Raw genomic sequence first — 23,967 nt, 5'->3', positions numbered from 1 at the left:
TTTTTTTCCAGGGGTCTGAAATCCCAGTGTAAATACATATTGAGGAGTATTTACAATAGTGGTAATGGTGGTAAGAGAGGGAGCTAACTCAGCGGCCCGGAGGAGACTGCCGCTGGCTCGCTATCTGAGTGTGCGACTATTTGTACAGTTGATCTAGTGTGTATGTGTGCGCATACTGTTGACGTGTATACTTGTGTGAATGTTAGCAGCATTTATCCTTCTGTGTGTGTGTGTGTGTATGTGTGTGCTTATTTGATGTGGCTTGGCTGCAGAGATGTTGGGTTGTTTGAGAACTTCCCAAGAAGCAGGCTGCCAGGCCAAAGAACTGAGCAGGCAGAGACAACCATTGTTTTGGTAAGGCATCCTGGCCATAATCGTGTGTGTCCGTGCGCGTGCGTGTGAGACTGAGAGAGCAAGAGAAAAAGAGGGAGAGAGATCCAAAGTGAGAAAGAGAGCTTAATTTGGAGTGCTTGAACACTGCGATCTTGTGATGCATAGCCTTTTCCATTCTGGCTTCAAATGTAAAAACATGCGCACGCACTCACACACGGATACATGCAACAACACAGCGTACAAACACTCCATCTTCACAACCACACATGAGCTGAGGGAGTGCTCAGGCAAACCGTCTTTCTATTATGTTGCACAACAAGTTTGAATCCTTTACCAAACCTCTCCCTGCAGTTTGAAAACCACACATCAAAATTTGATCAGTTTTCCCAAAAACATCTCAACACTTTGGAGTTTGCTGGCTCACGACCACTCGAATGTGATTTCGGGATTAAAATAATTTCGGTCCAAACGAGCCAACTCAGCATTTTAACTGCCACCGCCAATCTGGGGTCACAGATTGATATTTTGGATTGAACTTTGCTGGCTTTTTCCTCACCGAGCGATCCTGCAGCATTGTTCTCTGCTTAACCTAAAAAATGTTTCTGGTACTGTAGTGCTCAGTAGGAGCCGTGATGGTGGCCAGCTTCAGCTTCTGCATTTCCTGAAGTTCTAAATTCCCACTACTGGGCCCCGTTTCTTCGCAGGACGCATGGATGCGAACAGGACGGACCTCTGCGTCTTCCACTAATGAGACAACCTGCAAACCGTTCAACACAGCATCAGCGTTCCTCTCTGCCCTCCTCGAGAACATAATAAACACGATGTTAAAGCAGTCCTTGTAAACCCAACAAGTCAGAAATGTCCCTGTTTAAGGCATTACAACATTTTTTTTAGTGCTCCCATAAATGACATTAAAACCTCCTCAATAACATTAAATTTAATTCCCTGGTCAGCAAAGTGAGTAGTGAGTAGTGTCCAACCTGCGCTCAACCCAGGGGCCTGTGGAACATCCAACAAGAGCTGATTTTGACACATCGAGCCAATCAGACGTGGCCTTCAACACATGGATGAGTTTGTAAAAAAGACTACAGGACTTGTAAATGTATGTGCAAATTGCAAGTGACTCTTTATGGAAAAAATAAGACACCAGCGCAGTTTTTGATCTGTGGTTCTTTGAAATCACTTTTCTTTTTTCTTTTTTTTGGCCCAAAGTGGAGAAGACTTTTTGGATGATGCACTGGTTCAGATAAACAGCCAACGTGGGTTCAACACACCTCGTTTTTTTTTTTTTTTCTGCTGTGTGAAAGGGGTATTTGTTTGTATGGATGTGGACGTGAATGTGTGTTTGCACCAGCTACTTAACCTTAACGCCCCTCCAACCCCCCAACCTCCCACCCCCCCACCAAAACCTAAACCTAATCCTAATTAATTAAACCACCAAGCCAAGCTGAACTGTAAATCAGCTGTTTAAATGGTGACTGGAAAAATGTTTAATTTGGGGGATTTTCCTCAACGTCCCTCGCCTTAAGGTAGACCTCTGGTTCTCATAAGTATAGAAATCCAAGTAACACACACACACGTCTCTCTCTCTCTCTCTCCCTCCTCGAGGTTCCCTTCTCCTTTCCAGCATAAATAATCCCCTCAGTCTGCTGGCTCAACCCTGATTGGAATCTCGACGCCGTGCTCAATTGTGGGTTGATGGGGGGAAAGCGGGGTGCCCGGTGCGTGTGTGTATGTTTTAAAGCCGTTTCAAGGCCATAAACATAATACCAGAGGGATGTCCACCTCCATCAGGCCAGGCCTCTAAAATCCTCCGTTTAGTTTAACTAACGCTGGCACACTGATTCACAACCAGGACTAACGCTGCTCACACTCATTCACTTCAATGATAGCATATTTACAAAGAGGGGATATATTCACTCCCTTGCCTTCCATTCAGTGTGTATCCAGGCTAGGGATGCAAAATTCCGGGAATTTTCAAAGTTTCCATGGGAATTAATGGGAATATATTGAAATAAACAGGAATAAATCAGAAATGTACTAAATTGAAGGTTGGCCCTTAACAGGGAACTTAAATACAGTTGGGGAAAATACATTCTTGGCTAAAACAACCAGATTTAAGTATACTTGTACACTTGAATATCTATGCTATTCCCACATATCACATGCACACAGCACACTGCTTACTGCAGGGCTATTGAGGGCTAGTTTCTTTCCCAACATGTTTTTGTTGTTCAGTAAAATAAATGATTGTTCATACAAGAATTAAAACTTGATAAAGTTCTACTCACAAATAAATCTGTTGAAATGTCATGTTTTTTTATTATATTGCAAGGATGTCTGCTTATGACAAAACAAAATATTTACATCTATGTTTGGATACGATAGTTTGTTTAAATTACCCCCAATTTCCAGTTAAAGGGACAACGAGGAGTTTTGGACACATTTATGAGCCTCCGCGCACCGTGAAAATTCTTTGACCGGCGCAAGACGGACTCATTTTTTCATTCATCAAGAATTAAAGTCAGAGGTCCGAAGACGATCACATACCGTTGTTGTTCCGACCATAAACGGCGATTCGGCGGCGTTATTCTCTGGTCGGCTCGCCCAGCATTTCCACCACCACTAACAAAATAACGATAGAGACAAAACGATATATTTATCGAAAATGGGCCCATTAACAAGTGTGGGTAGCGTAGATTCATCCGCATTAACGTGAGACTTTTTTTTATAACCAAATAGAAACTCCTCGTTGTCCCTTTAATTCCCATAAATTCCCAATAATTCCCATAAATTCCCATAATTTCCATGGAAAGTTTCCAATTTGGAATATTTCCAAAATTCCCCAGCTTAACTTCCCATGGAAAGTTTCTGGAAATTTATCGGAAATTTACTGGAAATTTCCCGCCCCTTTGCAACCCTAATCCAGGCCAGCACTACTACTAGTGTACCAGTACAGGAGGCTCCACCAGGTTTTATCAGCGTTTCTGTGTCCTGGAAGAAGCCAGTTGGAGTCCTATGAGGCGTTTTATGTGGGGATTCTGTAGTGAATCAGGATTTTGTGCTGAATTATTAGTGGGTTACATGTAATGTGATGTGGTGTGGCGGCTGTTTTCTTTCCTGACAGCAGCGGTGAGGCTGAGAAAACCCAGCAGCCCAGACACCTGAACATAATAAGTCAGTTACCTCTGCTCATCTTGGATTTAAGAAGTAAATTACATTGTAGTGTTGTGTGTCCCTTCATGCTGGAGATGTGTTGTGCTTGTGCTGTATTGTAGACGCCGCTGCTGTGCGCTCACTTGGGTGTTAACACATCTCCGCAGTGTGATAAATTACCCCAGATCAGTTTCCTCCAAATCACATTCACATTATTATCTCATGCCACCTAACCCAGAGCGAGTGGAAAGAGAAAACTGTCTGTGGTAGCGCTTAGCTTCGCGCCGCCTCTCTTAGCGGTATGGTACTCTAGCAACAGACTCTAATAGTTTGCTGGCGTCCACGCGTTTGTCAGCTCGATTCAAGATTAATTTGACTTCAGATCCATCATCGGTATATCTCAATGTGTCGAGTCAGCCTTATGCCACACATCAAACGCAGAGGGGGACACGGAGGGGATGGCATCAAACCCAACACCACAGGGAGCTGACCAAAGTGAAAAAAAAAGGCATCAAATTCCTCCCTCATTTTTGTCTCCCTGACAAATTCTGTATGTGCCGAGTCCGTGGAAAACAGGAGTGAGAGAAAGCAGAGTAATGGAGGGGAGACGTTTGAAAATAGAAAAAAAGAAGAGAAGATGAAACGACGAGTGTGACTCAGACGTGCAAATGAAGGGATGGAGGGAAAGGAGCAGAGAAGGAAATATCTCTGTTTACCGTGGTGGGTGGATAGGCAGCATATGAAAAGATGCGTGTAGGGTGATAACAGAGTCCTTTCCTTTGGCACGTAGCAGTATGATTAGATCATTAGCATGTGAAGTTGAGGCAGTTATTGTTGGGATTTATTCGTCAAGGCAATGAGCTGGCTGTTAAATGCCTCCCCTCTCTGTTGGACCCATGTGGGCACGAGAAGAATAATCCTCCCCATCAACACATTTGTCGTGTGTTTGTGTCGTTTTTTTTGTCATGCATGGTATAGTTTTGATGCATTACTGTATCATAGACGGTTTAATTGCAATGAGAAGCGAGCCAAATCCATTCAACCCCACAGCACAAGAGATATTGTGCAACAGAGGGTTGCGATATCGCTTCTCATTCGTTGACCCCCGCTGCTCCCTATGATTTAACATTACACTTTGAGCAAATCTGATAATGTAATCGTATCAGAAGTGAAGGAAAAGCTTGTTAGCTTGAAGAAATATCAGTATGTTTTATGAGTGAGACCTCAGTCCAAGTGAAATAAAAGCGGCCTCCACCATGTACAGAGACATACACACAGACATGGGTTTGGATGGAGATGCTGAGTGGAAAACAAGGCTTTCTTTGAGCAGATTTTAATTAGCAATGTTCATAGCCTGGCCGCGTTCTTTTATGATTGGACCACTGAAAGCCTTTTTGTTTGCCTAATGAAACACATTGAGGGGTATGTTCCTGAATTAAACTGTTTGTGTATATGGGTGTGCGTGTGCGTGTGTGTGTGTGGACTTGCCAGCATGTGTGCTTGCATCCACTGCATTTGCATGTATCTGTTATATGGGTGGGTGCCCACATTCTTTTTGGCGTATTAGAGTTCCACTGGCAGGGAGAAGAAGCCATAACAGGAGACAGAGATGAAAGAAATCCTAGCACTTTGTTTTCTCTCCTTTTCAAAATAGTTGTTTTAGGTAGGCGGCCATTGCCCATAATTGCTGAAACAAGGTCAGGTATTTGTCTGTGCTGCTTATGATTTACTGTAGTGTCTGTGCCTTAGTAATCTGTAATAAGATCTGTGGTTAAGGGCAGCCCGAACTCAGACAGACCACATAGATTGTGTAATGCATAGCATTCTGCTGGCTGCTGTGGGATGTCTTTATGAACATGTTTCATACAAATCCCTCTGAGACACTATGTCATATAATTTCTCGTAAGAATGTATGCAAAACGTATTTTATTATTTATTTTATTATAAACGACAATAGTTGTGCATCAGTTACAAAACCATGTAAATGATTCATAATTTGTAATATGAAAATGCTAATATGATGTAATGCAAAGTGATAGTTGTATCATGTATTTTACAAACAGCTTTTTAAAGCATGCCTTGATAATTCATGAATTAATTAACACCTGAAGGGAATTTTAGTATGCAATTCATAAATATTTATAATTTAGTGTTAAAAGTAACAAACTGATACATTTTGCACACAATAAAAGTGCTTGTTGCTGAGCATGTTCAAGCTGCAGAGGTTTAACAAGAGTCTTAATTCAAATGTAGTGTTGAAATGGCAGTGGGTTACTGAGGCGGTGAGTGGGGTCAAAGTGCACAGCGGACGGCGTTGTGCGCTGCCAATGAGAACAATACCTTCTTTCGCAGAGAGCCTGTGCATATTAATACCTTGGAACAGTTAATTAGTGCCATGGCAACAGAACACAGGGACATCAGGTGAGTCGTTTGCGAGAAAGCGATCCCTCACAGTGACAGTGTGAAGGTGTGCATGACGGCTTCCAATGTGTATGAAGTGTAAGCACAGGGCAACGTTTTCTTCATATCACCACACCAGCTATTCAGCGCTGACAAAAGCACTCTTGTGCTGCAGGACTGGGGAAAGTTACTAATGCTGGCAAGATCGTAATCTAAGTCACACTGTGGCAGTGGTGGGCTGTCCCAACGCTGTCCCACTGCAGGGACACGTATATATGAGACACAGTTATCATGTCTTGTAGTCATTTCGGACTATAGAGAGGGGGTTACAGCATGCTAACATGCTCAAAATGACAAAGCTAACTCATGTTTATCATGTATACCATACTGTGTTACCACTGTAACATTTTCTGATTAGCACTAAACTTGACTTAAATAGTTCAGTTCTGAACACTGTGGAAAAAATGAAAATGTCGATCTGAGGATGGGGCTACATGAAGAGTTGGTACAGTTCATCAAAACCACTTAAAATCACAGTACTGTAAGGGTTTTGAGATCATCAAAGTCATTAAAACATATTAAATGGGAACAACAAACCTTTTTTAATGCTAAAATCTATCAGATGTTTAGACATTTGAATAATTTCATCAGTCATTAAGATTTACTACCTGGGACTATGGTATTAATGACAGGAAATGATCATGGCAGCCAATTCAATAGCAGCATTTTAATTTTTCAAATATTTCACTAAAAATAAACATGTCAGCATCAGTGTGGTCCTACAGGATCAGTAAAGATCCCAAAGCTAGTAGGCTCATCTCAGAACCACAAATGTATTGAGCGCCTTGAGATACAGAGCCAAACGCTTAAGGGCAAATGCTTAAAGGTAAATTAAAGGACAATTCCTGGCAAATTCAACTCGGGGTGTATTTTCCTAACATTTTAGGTCTAAAAGAAGGAATCTGAAGATTTTTAGTTTAATTGCTCCTGTTTTGCGGTGGTTGCGTCTGTCCCCGCATCGCCACGGCAGCAATGAATGGGAGCGGATGCAAGTTCTGCTGCTTAGGCTGTTTACATCCCTCAAAACCGCAATTTTTTCCACAGACAGTGTCAGGTGGCGACTCAAACATGCGCAGAGAAGTTTTTTTTACTTGAAGCAAGTCAAGAGTTGATATTCCTGTGTTTATGACACAAACGGTAGCTTTCCCACTGCACCTGAACACACCGAGCACGGCAACTTGGGTCTCGCGCGAGACTCCGGGAGACTTTGAATTAGATCTAGTTTTACAAACATGTCGGCTTGCTTGAAGTAAATAAACTTCTCGGTTCATGTTTGAGTCGCCATCTGACGCTGTCTGTGGAAAAAAATTACGGCTTTGAGGGATGTAACAGCCTAAGCAGCAGAACTTGCATCCGCTCCCATTCATTGCTGCCGTGGCGATGCGGGGACAGACACAACTACTGCAAAACAGGAGCAATTAAACTGAAAGTCTTCAGATTCCTTCTTTTAGACCTAAAATGTTAGGAAAATACACCCCCGAGTTGAATTTGCCCGGAATTGTCCTTTGAAGGTGTAAAAAAACAGAGTAGAGACGTAAACTGAGACAGAATAAAGAGGTAAAAGTGATTGCGGTAAAATAACATAGAGAAGTTTAGGTAGAGATGAGATGTAAAGTCTGTACATATTTTGATCAAAGTTTTTTCTGCATTGTATTTCTATAATGATCAGCTTTGTACATGAGAGATAAATAGAGAAGAAATGGAAAAGAAAGCTGTGGTGGCGGGGCAGCTGTCCATCGTGCACACATGCTGTGCAAGCTTCGCTCAGCAAGCGTCCGTTCTGCATGTGGTCTGAAATGACTTAATAGCCTTTGTCTGTGTGCATTGAAAGCAGAGCAAAGAGGCTTGAGAGGTTTTGAGATGGAAGCTGACAAGAGACTGACACGTACAGGTAAACACACACTGGCACACAGGGTTCTTCTTCCAAGAGCACACGGCCGCTGAGTAGATGCTCAAGCAGCAGTTGGCCCGGTGACGGTGAAGGTTAAACGCTCCACTGGATGTGTCTCTATAGGATCACAAGGCCTTAAAGGGATAGTTCACCCAAAATTGAAATTTCACTCATTATCTACTCACCCTCATGTGGACTAAGGGCTCCGTGGCTTCTCTGACTTACAGGGGGTCTCGGCGTAGCAGTGCATGTCCATATAACGGTTGCAAATGAATACCAACTGTCTTCGTAACAAAAAGACACACCAAAAAACATCCAAATAGCTCCATATAGTATATAGCTGCTCGTTGTAATGTCCGTCTTGTATTGAAGCCCCGAAATGCGAAATTGTCCCGAAAGAAATTTAATAAGTCTATATTTCAAGCTTGTTTTGTAGCGGAAGCTTCTCGAAGCTCCTCTTCCCGGTTCGTCAAATTTGGACGAACTGGGAAGAGCACGGACCCTGGTTCGTCCAAATTTGACGAACCGGGAAGAGAAGCTCCCGCTACAAACATGCTTGAAATATAGACTTATTTAATTTTTTTCGGGACAATTTTGCATTTCGGGGCTTCAATACAAGACGGACATTACATACGAGCAGCATGGAGGTATTTCCATGTTTTTTGGTGTGTCTTTTTGTTACGAAGACAGTTGGTATCCATTTGCAACCGTTATATGGACATGCACTGCTATGCCGAGACCCCCTGTAACTCAGAGAAGCCACGGAGGACTCTGAAACTTCTCCCAGCCCTTAGTCCACATGAGGGTGAGTAGATAATGAGTGAAATTTCAATTTTGGGTGAACTATCCCTTTAAAGGTCAGATTTCGCTTGATGCGGCCACTTCTCCCCAGCCACACTTGTGAAAGGAAAAACAATCAATCAAACGTCTAATTTCTTAAACTGTAATCAACACCGGGATAATGAAAGAGAAGATATGATTCTGATGAGAGGATAATCGACCAGGATATCCTGAGTGGGCCTCCAAGGGGACTGCGTCATGGCAGCGTGCCTGCTGTGATGATGTTATCGGGGACAGCTGCATGGGGTGGAGCCAGGGTTGAGCCAAGAGGCAGCCAGTTGCCAGCAGATCCCCTCCGCACAGACCCACCTGCTCCGTGTGTCCAGTTCTCCTCTAAACCCCTCAAAGGGATTCCCTGAGTCCTCGTCTATGTCCCGTGGCCCCCCGTGTCTTTGAAGTCGTGATCCTATGTGTTTTCATGGCATTGAAGTCATTATCCTACGGTCATGTCACGTTACGTGTTTGATCCAAAAAGTTTGTTTGAAGTTTTACCGGGAACTCTTAATGTAAGTATTGGTCACAGGCCAAACATATTAGATCTATATAAACAAAAGCAGTTATTAACAACCGGTGATGACGAGTAATCCCCCATGTAGGCTATTTATGAATTAGAATTAGACGAGAGAAATCTACGGTTTCTGTAACAGGGACATCAGCATCAATAACTGCCAGTGGCTGGCGTGCACAGGGTAGTGGTACTAATTTAATTAAAAGCCCTTGAAGAAGACGAAGCCCAGCCTAGCTTAATACCATCAATTAGGGGTTACTCTGCCATCCGAGTAAAATCCCACACCCCGTTTGTGTGATTCATACAGGAAAATATGCCTCATTGTCTTCGAGGTCAACCAACTCTTTGGAGAAGCTGGCGCGGGGTCAGGAAACAGTAGCGAGGGTGTAGGAGTGGGAACCAAAGGCAGTGGGGTTGGAGGGGGGAGGAGGGGGGTGTTGTACTAGATAAGCCATAGCATGAGGTCATTTTGAATGAGTACTTGTGTATTTTCATCTTCATTTTGGAAAGGTCTTCATAGTGAAACAGCTGGTGTTAAGAATCCGTTGTAGAGCATGAGAGAACCAAAGGAGTAGAACAACTTTTCTTAGGTATCATTTTATTAGGTTTATTTGTGGTCAGGCATTGATTTCATGGTCACAAATAATCTGAAAATGTTTTTATAATGTATTTGTGGAAAATTCTGTTAATTTATCTTTTCTTTTTCTTTTTTTTGAAAGCTAGTGTTCACATGATGTTATTTTTTTTGCCTCTCTGTGATGTGGATTCTGCCTGTTTGAGGAGAGGGATGGAATGAAAATTTGGCATCGAATCAGTCTCATTTTGTTTATATATCAGTTTAAATAAAAAAAAAACAGTAGTGGATGTTCCAAGCAAGGTAGCAGAATGCCCAGTTGGCATGGAGCTGTAACTTTTAAAAAGGGTTTTACTTGAATTTCCAAGGTCGTAGCAGTTTTTTTTATTCACCCCAGTGGGAATGTTTTCTACTCTATATGATGCAATAAAGGTCTTGATCCAATTTCATCTTTTGGAGTAATCACTCTCTCGGATCTGATTGCTCTCTCACTGAAGCATTAGACTTGACGGGACACTCCCAGACCTTCTGTCTTAAAGCAGTCTCCGTGACAACAACGTATGAATTACTCATACGAGGTCCTGACACGAAGCGACATGATGCCAGTTTGGCAATTGAATTAGGCACAACTGGCCACATGGCTGCACCGTCATTCATCCATGTCACTGTTCAGAAATCAAAGTGATGGCATGAGCTATTGTGTACAATCTCATCAATCCTGTTTATCAAAGCCTTATGTGAACTGTTGCTCCTGCAGCATCACACAATAAACTAATGGCAGCGACGGCAGATATGAGCTTTATGTTTGTGTGGCAGGGGTGCACCCCATAGTAGTCTGTGTTATCCTCAACCAACCGTCCCTGCAGTTTGTCTCCGACAGAGCTCACCATGGAGACTAAAATGCTTTTTGGCAGAGGTTGGGAGGAGATCTGTGTGTGTGTGTGTGTGTGTGTGTGTGTGTGTGTGTGTGTGTGTGTGTGTGTGTGTGTGTGTGTGTGTGTGTGTGTGTGTGTGTGTGTGTGTGTGTGTGTGTGTGTGTGTGTGTGTGTGTGTGTGTGTGTGTGTGTGTGTGTGTGTGTGTGTGTGTGTGTGTGTGTGTGTGTGTGTGTGTATGACTGTGTATGACTCATTATTAAGGATGTGTTATCATTTCATAATGAAATTTAAACTGCAAGTGCTTGAGAATAGGTGAATAAAGAATGCCACACGTTAACCTGCTGCGCATCACGTTGTGTAATTTAAAAGAAGTAGGAAATTCCTTCAACTGTACATTTAATTATTTTTTTGTAATCAAGCAGCCCCTTTCTCTTATATAACTCTTGGCTTAATAAGTCTTGTGCATATTTACACTGCAATGCTCTTCTGTGGGCCTGGCTCTTTGATAGAGAATATTATTACATTTTGATTAGTCCCCACTGTTACCACAGCAATATTGCAACGCTGAGTCTCATCAAATGTGTCCCGGGCTGGAATGGAAGAAATATTACATTTCCTGTTTTTAATTTTGAGAGAAAAGTTGAACTGGGACATTGGCAGCCCAGCAGAGGAGATTAAAATGTGTGTGACTTCACTTTTTTTTTTTCTATGAAAAAAGATTTGGAGAAAATTAGGCAGGAAGTATGCGGCTTTCCCTGAAACCTAATGTTTCCTCTGGGAACTGCAGCATTGTTACACTCTTTATCAACTTCATGGGCTACATTTCCACAGAGTATTGTGATTTCAGCAGAGCAGAGTTTAGTTTTACACAGAAGACGATCCATTTTACTAAGAAAAATGTATTTTCCAGCAATTTCTTCAGAAGCACTGAACACGATAGACCCACTTATATTTATTTTCTTATTAACAATTATTCAGACTGAGAATGAGGAGCTGCCAAGACAACCAGTCGATACTATCTGGGTGTTAACTTCTTCTGAATTCATTCGCAAAACCATGTAATGTGTAATAAGGGAAGCTGATGCAGTAATCCAGCCAATAGGTTTTTGACTCTAATCGATTTGCTCTTATTCTGTCCCACAGGTTGGAGTCAGGAATCTCCAAATTTACACATCGTCTGTCCCTCAAGGAGCGTCCCCCCAAGACGGAGAAGACTTGCTCAGACAGACCTCCGTCCTACAGGAGACGATCTCTTAGTGTGGACTGGTAAGACCAAACACTTTCTCTTTATCTCAGTCACAGTCTTTCATGATCCCTACACATCTCAGGTTATGACGGTTTACTTGGTTTTCACTACTGGAACTGGAATTCATCTACATGGCTCTTAGGTTGTTGGATTGTAAAGATTATGAGGTGAAATAAAACTTCATAACTTGTTATTAGGAGCTGAGTTTTGAATGAGATAATTATTCACTCATCACCCGTGAAATCCACAAAAGAACACCTAACAAGAGAGAGGGAGAGACAACTGCAGCTGAGCCTTGCTACGATGTGTCTGTGTGCAGAGTCGAGGCTGAGGTCGACAAGGAATGGGGGCTGGTGTTCGGGGCGGGGGCACAGAGTGGGTGGAGTGCCGATAGGGTCCTGCTCTGTCTCTGCGTCTGGGTTTCGTTGAAGAGCGCCAAGCAGCTCCAGTGGCGCCGGCTCATCTTGCTCTTGTAAAGCTCCAGTCCTCAGGCAGCCGATGAAAGGAGTTTGAAAGCTTTCCATCACGAGGCTGCCTTCCCGTCCCCACCCATGGGAATCCTTCCCAGTCTCCCCTCTTGTTGCCTGGCCTCCACTCGTTTATCTACCCATCCATCCTGCCGTCTGTCCATCTGGCATCCCCCCTGAGCTTCCTGCTATGTATTCTTGGCTCTTCCTTTATACTTCTCTCACCATTGGGAAAATAGCCCCGGGTTAAAGCGGATCTTACACTTCCTTTGCACTTAATTTTGTCAAGTAAAAAAAATGTCCAAACAGTCACGGGTCTAAACAGCTTCCAGGTTTCTGATTGCAGCGTGGGGACTACAGTACAGTAGCTATTCAGCGGAGTTACTTTGCGGTTTATGGAGTTACAGGTGTGGGATTCTCTGAGGTCCTATCGAATCATGCTAGGGCCCAGTGTGAGGTCTTACGAGGTCTTTTGTCGGTCTTACGAGACCTACTGTGTGGTCTCGGACTGACGCTGCGATGTGTGTGTCCGCCAGCAGAAAATGTGGTGTTAAGTGTATGAGTGTTGGAGTGTACGTGCAGTGTGAGGTCCTTTACTTTTAACAGCTACATGTTTTTCTCCTATGTTGCTGGAGAGGGGACCTGGCCTTTAAAGTTCAGGCCCTGATTGATGTGGTCTGGTTTTAATGAAACACAGTGGGTAGATTGGACATGTTCATTTACAAGAGGGATTCAGTGAAGGAGGGTGTGTGTGTGTGTGTGTGAGGGTGGAGGGGTGGGGGGGGCAGCAGCTACAGCTGGATTCTGACTTTCTCCAGGGTGAGCCACTGTTACAGGAGTGTGACTGGCCTTTTGTGACATAATAAACAAGGGACCCCAGGAGGAGAGAATTCAAGGTTGAGGGGCTGAGTCATGCTACCGGGAGGTGAAACAAGGTCAGTCCGGCTCCTCTGGTATGCACAGACATCAACGCGCTCAGAGGGAAAACACATGTGCCAGTAGCATCTCTGAGTTGAAACCATCCCCTCAAGTCAGTCGCATTCTTGGAATCGCTCGACATTTATCACCTCTCATTGTTTTTCTCACTATTTATTTATGAGAATTTCTCAGTAGTAATCAGGCAATATTTTTTTTATAGTGCAGTGTCAAATAATAAATGTGTTTTTTAAGCACTACGAGGCCAGGCTTCTCATCGTATCTCCCGTTTTATATTAAATACGAGTTGATAATTGCATGTTGGTTATTGCCAGTTTTATTTGTTTCCTTAGTCATTTCCATTCTACTGTATATAGTCTATGCTGAGAAGCTGAAGTGCGCATCAGACAGGTTTAAAGCTGTTAGGTGGCTTTTCTGTCTCCTGAGACAGACACTGTAAACCGGTTAAAGAAAGCACTGCAATGTGTTTGCTTGTAATGAAAGTGAAACGTAGGGTCATATATCAATGTGCGCTTTTAAATGAAGTTTTAATTATATTTTTTCCGCCTCCGCCCCCCCCTTCCTTTCGCTCTTTGAATCAAAACCTAAAAGAGTAAAGTGAGACGAGGATTATATAAAATACCAAGTGGGAAACCTACCGGCAGCCCTCCACAGTAAAGCAGTCTCAGGTGGCTTAACACTTTACTATCTATTTAGTGGACCATTGCCGTTTATGTCGATTCAAATCAGATACCCAAACAAACTGTGACTATTAAGGGAATTCTGAGCCAAGGCAGCCCCATATACAAGCCTGAAACAGGAGCTGTTTTGTAGCTTTATCAAAGTCCGTAAGAGCTGGCAGGGCCTTGGGAAAATGCGATAATAAAAGATAATGGCAGTGTTATTGTTATTGGTAATCATAGTAAATGGGCTCTAGGGGTAGGAGTGGAGAAAAGAGTAGGAGGAGGGGGAGAGGGAGTATTCAAGGGGAAATAAAAGGGTATTTGCTACGCTAGTTAAGATTGCTGAAAAAATATTGACACGTATTTTCCAGGAAAACTCCACTGTTAATGTTTATAGTGCACATCAGTGACATGCTGGGGTACACGTGGTGGCCTTGAGAGATTCTGAGTGAAATAAAAAAAAATCAATGTTCACTTCTAGCTCTCTATATCCATTTTTAAACCTGTTTCATTTTATCCGTCTCTCTTGATGTGCGGGATGTCACAGAGGGAACTGTTTGCATTATGAGAAAATGGGAGTTCAATATCTGAACTATTCCACTCAGGCCAACGTAAGATCTGTTCCACACTGGCACGTATATTTGCTGCCTTGTTTCCTGTGCATGATGTGGACACAGGAGACATCCAGAGAGTCTGAGAGTCAATACTGCGGCTATAAAGGGACGCTGGTTCTGTTCCAGCACACAGCCTGTAAATAAGTCTTTATTTCTATATCCCCTCATGGTGACAGAGAGGCAGCTCCAGCCCTTTGCCAAAACCCTTGAGTACAATGGAGAGGCAGCCGTGTATTTCGGCCAAGCAGCTTTTATTTCCCACAGCAGTTCCTTAAGTACTTAAACATCAACGTGTAACACGCACTCAGACCGTATCCGCTTCATAAATACAGGTTGAAATACGAACAAGGCACAGTTGATAGATACCGCATCCGTAAGTGTTTGATTGTGATGTGGTGTGTCTGTCCTGTCTGCGCTGAAAGGTTTAAATCCTCTCCATCCCCCATGGGCCCCTCCGCTCCGTCTGGTGCCACCCTGTCTTCAAGGAGAACTTGAAGCTGACAGCGCTCTCAGGATGACGTCTTAACTTCAGTGTCAGGAAAGAAAGCAGCCTTCTCCTCCTTATAGTCAATTTATGAACACACACCCAAACACACACACACACACACACACACACACACACACACACACACACACACACACACACACACACACACACACACACACACACACACACACTCTGAGAGAGTAGCAGAAAGTCATATCTGCATGTCTGATTTTCTCCTTCATATTCATGCTCACACACATACATGAGCAAACACACATTGGAATAGTTAACACTGTGTAGAGTTGGGTGTGTGCAGAGTGGGGGGGTTGGGGGTTACCAAGTGCTAATCCGTATGAACTGTGCACAAAGGGAATAAAAAAAAAAAAAGAACACAGAGAAATCACCAAAGTCTTAGTGGAAAAAGAAGGGCAATGCTCAAAGGGCCCGGGTGTAAAGTGGTTTTGGACAGTGTGCCACTCGCCTCATTTGGTTCTAATTTGATTTAATATTCCCCACTCTTTCTTTTTCTTTCCCTCTTTAGATTTTTCTCCTTTCTTCTGTGGCTGAGAGCTGTCAGTTCAAACGAGTTGGACAAATGAGGAGGTTATAGATGCCTGTAATTTTTCTCTTTAGAAATTCTGATCAGAACATACTGTTGCTACAGACCGGGCCCGATTCCTGCCTTTTTGTGGCTGCATTAGGAGAGACATTATTCTTAGAAATACTTAAACAATAAAACTAATGGCGCAAATCGTTCAAAGAACAAATTGTTATTCGGGATGAAATTCAAACTCAATGCGACACAGAGCTAGAGAAGAATTATTGCTCCGCTGAAAATTTATCGTCTTGTTTTTGTTGCCATATTGTTATCTAACAGAAGTTGTTGGGTTGTCCTTAAACCTTATTTTCAGCACAGAGATGTATTTATATTTACATGCTTTTAGCTTTTAAACCAGCATCTCCTAATGAAGGTCATGAAAGCTCCAGAGCAGCTGCAGGACTAAATGGACCTTGTGGTGAGATTGTTTGCTCTGCTTTATTTTCTTTTGTTTTTTTTTGTTTTTTTTTACCCTCCAGCAAAATTAAGTGAGAAAAGCCTCTTGCTCCTACATGGCCAGAGTTTAGTTTCCATTGGACAACAGGAAGGAAACATTTTCTTCAGCACCAAAGTGTTTTTTCACAGCTTTAGGTGTTGTGTTCAGTTTGTTCTTCAGCTACCTCTTGGCCTGTAATATTCATTTGTTGAGCTGCTGGCGAGATGAGAGACTATAGATTCCAGTCCACATGAGGGAGCAAAATTTCTGCTTACTTCTCTAAATTTTGGACAGGCCCTGGGCTATTCTGCCTTAGACATACACACACACAGATTAATACACCGCACACACCTACGCATACAGAAGAAAACACATGCATTCACAAATGGCACAAAGGAGCTCGAACAGCCCCAGAGGTGCACCCACAAAACACAGATACATACTTGCGCATGTACACACGCTAACACACACTGTGTTGTGGACTCTGGATGCTGTGGGCTGCACTGAGGGAGATTTATGAGGCTGGCTCCCTCTTGTCCTGTGTGTCTCCGATTTGATACTCTGGTTTCCACTCCAAACCTCAACTCAGCACACAGACACAGAGAGACAGGGGTGGGGATGGAGGGCAGAGAGGGAGGGAGGGAGGGAGGGACGCAGACCGAAAGAGAGAAGTGGGAGGGTGGTGGGGAGGGGGGGTGTTAGAGAAGACTGAAATAGGTAAGAAGAGGAGATGAGGAGAGAGTGAGAATGATTGAGGCTGGAGTGGATGAAAACACGGATTGAAAAATGTAATGAGAGAGAAAAAATAGAGAACCCGACTGCAGTTTTGGAGAGAGAAGTTACAAAATAAAGAGTATGGGGAGAAAAGAGCTGTGGCTGTGCAGTTAATGTGGTGTGTCAGTGTGTGTTTTTGTTTCTGTTTGTGTGTGTGTGTGCAGAGACAGACAGCCAGCAGGTCAGAGGGTTAGCGTGGCTCCATGTGTTGCTTATAAGCTGATAAAAGACAACTGAGACTGGGGGACCTAAGACCTCTCTGCCTACTTTCTTTGGAGTGTTTGAGGGTTGCATTCAGGGTCAGAGGCAGAGAGAAAATCAGCCGAGGACCCAAGAGGCTTGCGGTTTGAAACTAGTCTCGGAAAATGGTTTACAGATTGAGATAGGAAGCCCAGGTAGTGCAGACGTCCACGCCCACGTCAGCGTGCGCTGGAAAGGAACACAGGCGCTTAGAGAGAGCCAGCGAGAAGTTTTTGCTTATTATTGTCAATCCAGAGGAATTCTTTGAGCTTTCTCTCACGCATGTTTTCCCTTCCCCACCTCTAAGGCAATCAGCTGACTGACAGCAGTTACCCCGTTTATCTCCAGTCTGATTCAGCTTCGCTCGCCAATCTGAGAGCCGTCCACAGCCAGAGCTGGACCCAACGTGTGTTCATCTCAGGATCCAGAGTTCATACGCAAAACCCGCTCCAAGTCTACATCCAACTCTCTGAAGACTCCGTGTGTTCACATGTTCACCGCTGTGAATCTGTGACTGTTCCTGAAGCGGCTCACGGCTGCTGAGTCCCACACACACCATCCTTTAAAGGGATAATATGTAGGAATTCCCCCCATCTAGCGGTGCGGTTGCATATCAGAACGTATTCCTGATGTTGCATTCACGTGAAATGGGGCAGACGTCAGACAGACAACAGACGCTGCATGTAACAGGATAAACAAGCGTCTATGTAAACAAGTGGTCCGCCAGCACGAGGCAAAACAATTAAGGCGTGACAATATGTTGTCATGGTGATGTCATATTGTTTACCTGACCCACGTTTTACCGTCTTTCTCTCGTGGAGTAAAATAACATCCGGTTGGTTTGCCGACGGCCGTCTGCCTGACTGCACCTGAATGCAACATCAGTGCCTCCGTCCTTCCTCACACTACACAGTGGTGACAGTTTTAACAGGCCGAGCCCACAGCTCCGCTGAGTTTCCGTGGTTACCTACGGTCACGCTGCCACTACTCTGGCCTGACGGAAGTGAGTTGCTGCGATTAGCCTCTGATTGGTCAGAGCAAGCCACCTGGCCAAAGTCCTGCCTCCATGTTGCAGCTTTCACAGTGCGCCTGGCAAAGGGAAACATCAACAAACAACAGGAACCGAACCATGGATCTATTGTACATCCGTGTCATGAACTGAACAGAAGAAGACATATCCGTCAGCGGTTGCCAACCGCCGTTAAACCGCGGACCCAAATCCAGTTTCCAACCGGCAATATTTTGCGAGCGCACTGTTGCTACGGCGCCGACCACAACAATTGTGACTGGTTGAAAAAATTCCAAACGGCCGGAGCGTTTTTTTCTCTGATCGCGGAATCATAGGTGGACCAGCCAGACTCTCCTTCTCTGGAGGAGGGTCTGGCGAGCAAAACTACGCTGCCACTGAATGTAAAAAATGGCGATGCAACATGGCCGCCTCGGTTCGGTGTGTCGCCCACTTATGTATTTGTGACGACTTTTAACAACTCATTCTAAGGTACCAGAAAGCTTTCATTTGCATGTGGGTGTGATTCGACTTCAGTGAAATACGTATTTATGAAAGACATATTTGATTTTTGCTAATAAAAAGCCAAATAAGTTACATACTGAGGCTTTAAAGCTTTTAATGTGTACAACATACATACATGAGTGTGTTCATCCACTCTTTTTTTTTTTTTTTTTTTTTTTTACAAATGATCTACTGCAGTCAAGAGTGAGTAACCCCCCCTCCTCCCTCCTCCCTCCCCACCCCACGCCCAAACAACTCCATCCATCCCTATCCCAGATAAACATGGCGCCCGGGCGGCGTGTGACTGAGAGAATGGGCCAACTGGTGGCTTCAGTGGCCAGGGGTCGCCCCCGCCTCTCTCTTCTCACTGGCTGGGTGGGTGGCATATGGCGGCCCAGACAGGGACCCCTTTGGTGTGACACACACACACACACACATATACACACATACACACATACACACACACCCCAAGAGACACACAGAAGGCCTGGAGCCACCCAGGCTGGGCCCACGATCGCCATGGGAGACATGGTGTCACCAAGCCTCTGACAGAGGAGGGGTTGTATGTATGTTTGTGTGTGTGATCCTACCTTTGGAGCTGCCCCCCCTCATGAGAACGTCAGACGCTGCCCGCCACCACACCCCTCCCCTCCCCTCCCCTCCCCCCTCCCTCATCAAAATTAGAGAGATTTACCTCTGCGTGCACACACAACACATGGACACACACTGAGCCAACAGGTGGCAGGCCTTGCTCGGCGCAGCAGGCCCACTTCAAAGGTTAAACATACAGCGGACCGCCCACTCTTTCTCTGCCGTTCTCCCAAGGGAGAGGGAGAGAAAGTGAGAAGAAGAAGAGGAAGAAGAAGAGGACAAGATAAAAGGAGGGACAGAAAAAAAAGGGCTGTGTAAATAGGATTGAGATAAAGGGCGGTATGGGATGGCATACAACCAGCGTCAAAGTTTGTTCCAGTTTCTCCCAAACTCTACACCCAGTCCTCACTTCAAAGTCAATCATATGTGAGTTAAAACATAAGTAAAAGCAGAATCTCTGCAGGGGGGCGGGGGGGGGTCAGTCCAGTCCCTTTTCCACTAGCTGTGACTTCTACCAGATGTGTACAACAAACTAACTAGTGGTTGTTTGTTGTTTTTTATCTTCTGGAGGTGTATATTTATTTATTTATCTTTGCCTGTATCAATTTTAATTCACCTGTTTTGAAGTTGCCAATCATGTCGATACAGCTGTTTTTGTGCAATGGCATGGAACTGTTTGTATTGTTTAAGTGGATGTATGTGTTTTTATTGGGTGGCAAAGCAGTTTCCCCTTGGGGATCAATAAAGTTTTCTATCCTATCCAAACCGACCTGGGTACCAGTGATCCTAGCACACAGTCTACAGAGTTCCTGGGTATTTGGTGCATGCGTCTCTTTCTCTCTCACACACACAGAAATATGAGAGACATCACAAGAGAGATCTCAGCACACCCGGCTTATCAAAAACAATATTGCCTGGACGGTTGGTGTAATCAAAGGAATGCAGAGTAATCTGAATAGCAGAAGCCATGTCAGTAATGTTGCTGATCAGGCCAGCCTACCACTGTTCAAATGCACATCTGGTAAGATAATCCGTCCGCATCCCACTATGTGGAGTCCTTGGGAATGAAGAGAAAAGGGGATGTTTTTAGCAAATGTGTACCACTGAAACAATAACACACTCACGCACACACCTGATAAACCCCCCCACCCTCCCCACTGAAATCTCCTCCATAAACCCCGAGGAGCCAGGAGAGTCGCTCTGATCGTCCTGTCGGCCGTAAAGCCGCGTGAAATCTCGTATATAAGCGTATATATGCATGCGCGTGTGTGTGTTTTAGAAAAGTGAGCGTAAGCGTGTACTGTATGTCTGCATTTGTTGTGTTACCATGCCAACCAGCGCGAGCGAGGGGCTGCAGGTCACAGCGCTGGCATGGCCTCATGTTGCCTATAAGCTGATAAGAGCCAAACAGAGGGTACAGCAGCTATATAAATTCTAGTAATACTGCCCCCACCCATCCCTCCATCCCCCCCCCCCCCCCCCCCCCTCTCTCTCTCTCTCCCTCTGTGCGTCCAGCAGCCTGCCTGCTTCCAGCCTGTCTGGTGCCAAGACTCAGATTTCAGAATTTCCTTCTACAAGCCACATTTAGAGCAGCCAGCGTACTCTGTGTATGTGTGTGTGTGTGTGTGTGTGTGTGTGAGTGAGTGAGTGAGTTTGTGCAACTTTCTCCTCTCACTGTCTGCCTCTCTGACCCCCACCACTGTGTTTTCAGTGAGCACTGTCCTTCTGGTGCCGCTCTTTTCCTTTTCTGCGTCTCTCTCTCTCTCCATCTACCTCCCTCCAGTTCTTTGTTTAGTTTGTGCGTCCTGACCTGTGCAGACGACCGATGCAAATACATGTCAGCTAATATGAATGGTCATTTGTGCCCGTGTGTAATAAACACGATTAGACACGCACTAACATGCTGCGGAGATTTATGCGTCCTAGTGGCAGCAGACTGGCCCTTGTGAGGAGTTGGGGAATTGCGTGTGTGAGTGATTGAGAGGGGGTCTGGTCTGGTGTGACGTGACGGGATGGGATGGCATAGAAGGGGTGGGGGGGTTGGGGTCGTGCAGAGGCGAGAGTGGTGGTTGCAGAGGATGATGAGAAGAGAAAATTGGAAATAAATAAATGTCCAGAAAGAAAGAGTTGGTGTGAAGACGGAGAAGAAATCAGAAAGAATGTCAGATTCTGACCTTTTCCTTTTCAGGAGTAATCTACTCAGCTCCTTAAGGACAAATATGGCCTCATGGATGTCCATATATAGGTGTGTCCTCACCAATAAAACATGCGCATGTGTACACAACACACCCCACAATGTCACAAAACGTCCAGTTTTGTGCCTGCGTGTGCTCTTTAAGAAATGTTCCATTGTTTATAGGTTAGATTAAACTTATCTATATTTATAGAAACAGAAAGCACTGGCCAGTAGTCAAGTTCCCATTTGTCTTATCCACACCTACGTCATCCTTTAGGGATGAACAAATAATAGTTGTGAGGTAGAAATTTGAGTTATGTAATCTCATTCCTACCTGACAATACTTCTGCTGTATTTGCATCATCAGGGAGATCCATCGCTCTTAATGTTCCCCCGAGTTGCATCAACAAATGTCAAGGGTGTGTTGCATCAATGACAGGCAGAGGGAGCAGACACAGAAACAAACGGTGTGCGAGACGGAGAGACAAGAAGAGAACAGGAGAGAGATTCAAACAGAAGATGAGTCAAAATCAAAGTAACCCTGCTGGTAGTGATGAAAACGCAAGAAAATATGCATCTAATCTCACTTCTGCCCAAAACCGAACGCTACGGGCGCCAGATACCTGTTGATGATTTTATTGTTCGCCCGTCAAATTGCTCAAAGATGTGTGTGTTTCCATGGGCGTGTAAGCGGTTGCCGCTGTGCTTTGGACAGCAGGTTGGATGGATCTCTTCTCTCATATGGCTCTTGCCCTTTAGTGTGTATGATGCAACATAAACTAGGATTTGTCAGACAAAGCAACATTTTCCACTCTGCTGCCAGCCTGCTGTCTCTGAGATGTCCATCTGCCCACCATTGTTATGAACTGTTATGGGCGTACCAGCCTGCACAAAAAAACACATTCTGCAGCGCTGAAAACAACAATTATTTACCCTATTTTTTTTTCAAATCACTGGTCTTTCCCATCTTGACTTTTAGTCAGGCAGCAAGTAAAAGTCTAGACTCTCTCTGCGTAACGTGTAGTCTTTGTTTACATGTGACTCACTGTCTGGTAGACGAAGCTGTTTGTGTAAACAGGCTGCAATAACTAATAAAGTGGATGCTGTGTGAATGCACGTTTGCGACTTGGGGGGGTGCTGATTGTTTAAGGGGCTGATCCGGTCTCACTCCAGCAGGCTGGCTGTATTTGATGTGGGATTGATCAGGGGCCAAACATGGAGCCTGGCTTTTTGGTAGAGACTTTTTGGTTTTTCCCAGAACAACTGCTTCCTGCTTCCCAAAACTGGTAAAAAAAAAACGTCGGAAATTGTGTGACATATAGTCTCCGTCTGTGTCTGTGCGAGTTCAAGTGAGTTCAGGTGTGGGCTTTTAGTGTGTGTTGTGAGCTTTTACATCTTCCCTCTTGTTTTTTTGCTTGTTTGTTCACAGCAGCAACAGCAGCAGCAGCAATTTTGTTGTAAAAGCACTAGTAGTGCTCTTAAGATGGTGAAGGCGACATGACTGGGGTGTGAATATATGGACTTGAATTGACTTCAGCTGTCAGCCTTCCTTCAGTTTTAATGTTTGAGCCACTGTGTCTGTGAATTAAAGTTTGGGTGAGGTTGTCTTTGTAGCAGAGCTGAGCGCAGCCAGCCGACACTCCTGTTCAATCACCACTGAGGCAATTGACTGGATGAGGTAACAAAAGCATGCAGTCATCATAATGGTCATCCGTTAACAGCACGAATAAACTGGTGGCTGAAAAAGCTGTGTTGAAATCCTCGCATTCATTCCTTATCATCATACATTCTCTTCCTCAGACACTCACTTGTTAGGGCGGCATTTTGTCCAGCTTTTTTTAAACGTCTCCCGTTCATTATGTGCCGTCCTTTGTCTTTCTGTAGGGTAGGGGGCATGTCATTGGGGAATGACATCCCTATCTCACGTGTAGGATGCTTCGTCTCTTTGAAAGCACACACACACACCACGTTACACACTCCCTAATGTCGTCAGAGAGTGATGGGGCACCGTCCTGCCGACAGAAAAAAAGTTGTCTGTTCCATCTCAGGCAAATAACAATAAGCCCGGGGCTGGATTCCAATGGGCTTTCTCTTTGAAATGGGATACCGGCACATGCATTACAAATATATCTCTTGTTTTATCTTCCGGGCCAGGCCCATGGAAAAATTATTCCAAATACCTGCCGTGCTTTATCTGGAACCCTGGAATAGGTTAGGCCCAGCCGGGAACACGAGGATGTCTAAAATAAGGCCTCTATTACGGGATGGAGTGGAGATGGATGGGACGGAGCGGGAAGGGACAGGGATCGGGGGTATTTTAGGTGTATTGGCCCTGTGAAAAAGGGCTTGTTGCGGGGGCTTGGAGCTGCTTTAAAGTCTACAATGTGGGCCGCCGTCAGCTGTTGTATGAACTGCATGTGTTTGGGGGGGAGGGTTTGTGTGTGTGTGTGTGTGTGTGTGTGTGTGTGTGCATGCTCGTGTGGGTTCACACGTCCATAGCGGAGCGGGAGTATAAATAACATTTTTCCTACAGATGTTCTCACCTTGACAAATCTGTTCTTGGCCTGTGTGATACTTCTTGGCATATGGCGT

At 44.5% G+C, this 23,967-nt stretch overlaps 2 protein-coding genes across 2 annotated transcripts in view; both read left to right on the top strand.

Moving 5' to 3' along the window:
- Positions 1-23,967, top strand: part of mfsd1l (major facilitator superfamily domain containing 1-like) — a 258,249-nt gene that overhangs the window by 21,667 nt on the left and 212,615 nt on the right. The window lies entirely within an intron of this gene.
- The window catches only part of ankfn1b (ankyrin repeat and fibronectin type III domain containing 1b), a gene marked incomplete at both ends in the record, with an annotated part of 117,182 nt that overhangs the window by 67,574 nt on the left and 25,641 nt on the right, over positions 1-23,967 (top strand). The window contains one exon of the mRNA XM_083993970.1: positions 11,782-11,904. Coding sequence (XP_083850096.1) covers positions 11,782-11,904 — 123 coding nt within the window. The remainder of the gene's footprint in view (positions 1-11,781; positions 11,905-23,967) is intronic.

This window comes from Trachurus trachurus (genome assembly GCF_905171665.1).
Source record: "Trachurus trachurus genome assembly, chromosome: 19".
In the NCBI taxonomy this organism is placed as follows: domain Eukaryota; kingdom Metazoa; phylum Chordata; class Actinopteri; order Carangiformes; family Carangidae; genus Trachurus; species Trachurus trachurus.
The sequence above is the reverse complement of the archived record's forward strand: the minus strand, read 5'-3'. Positions and strand labels throughout refer to the sequence as shown.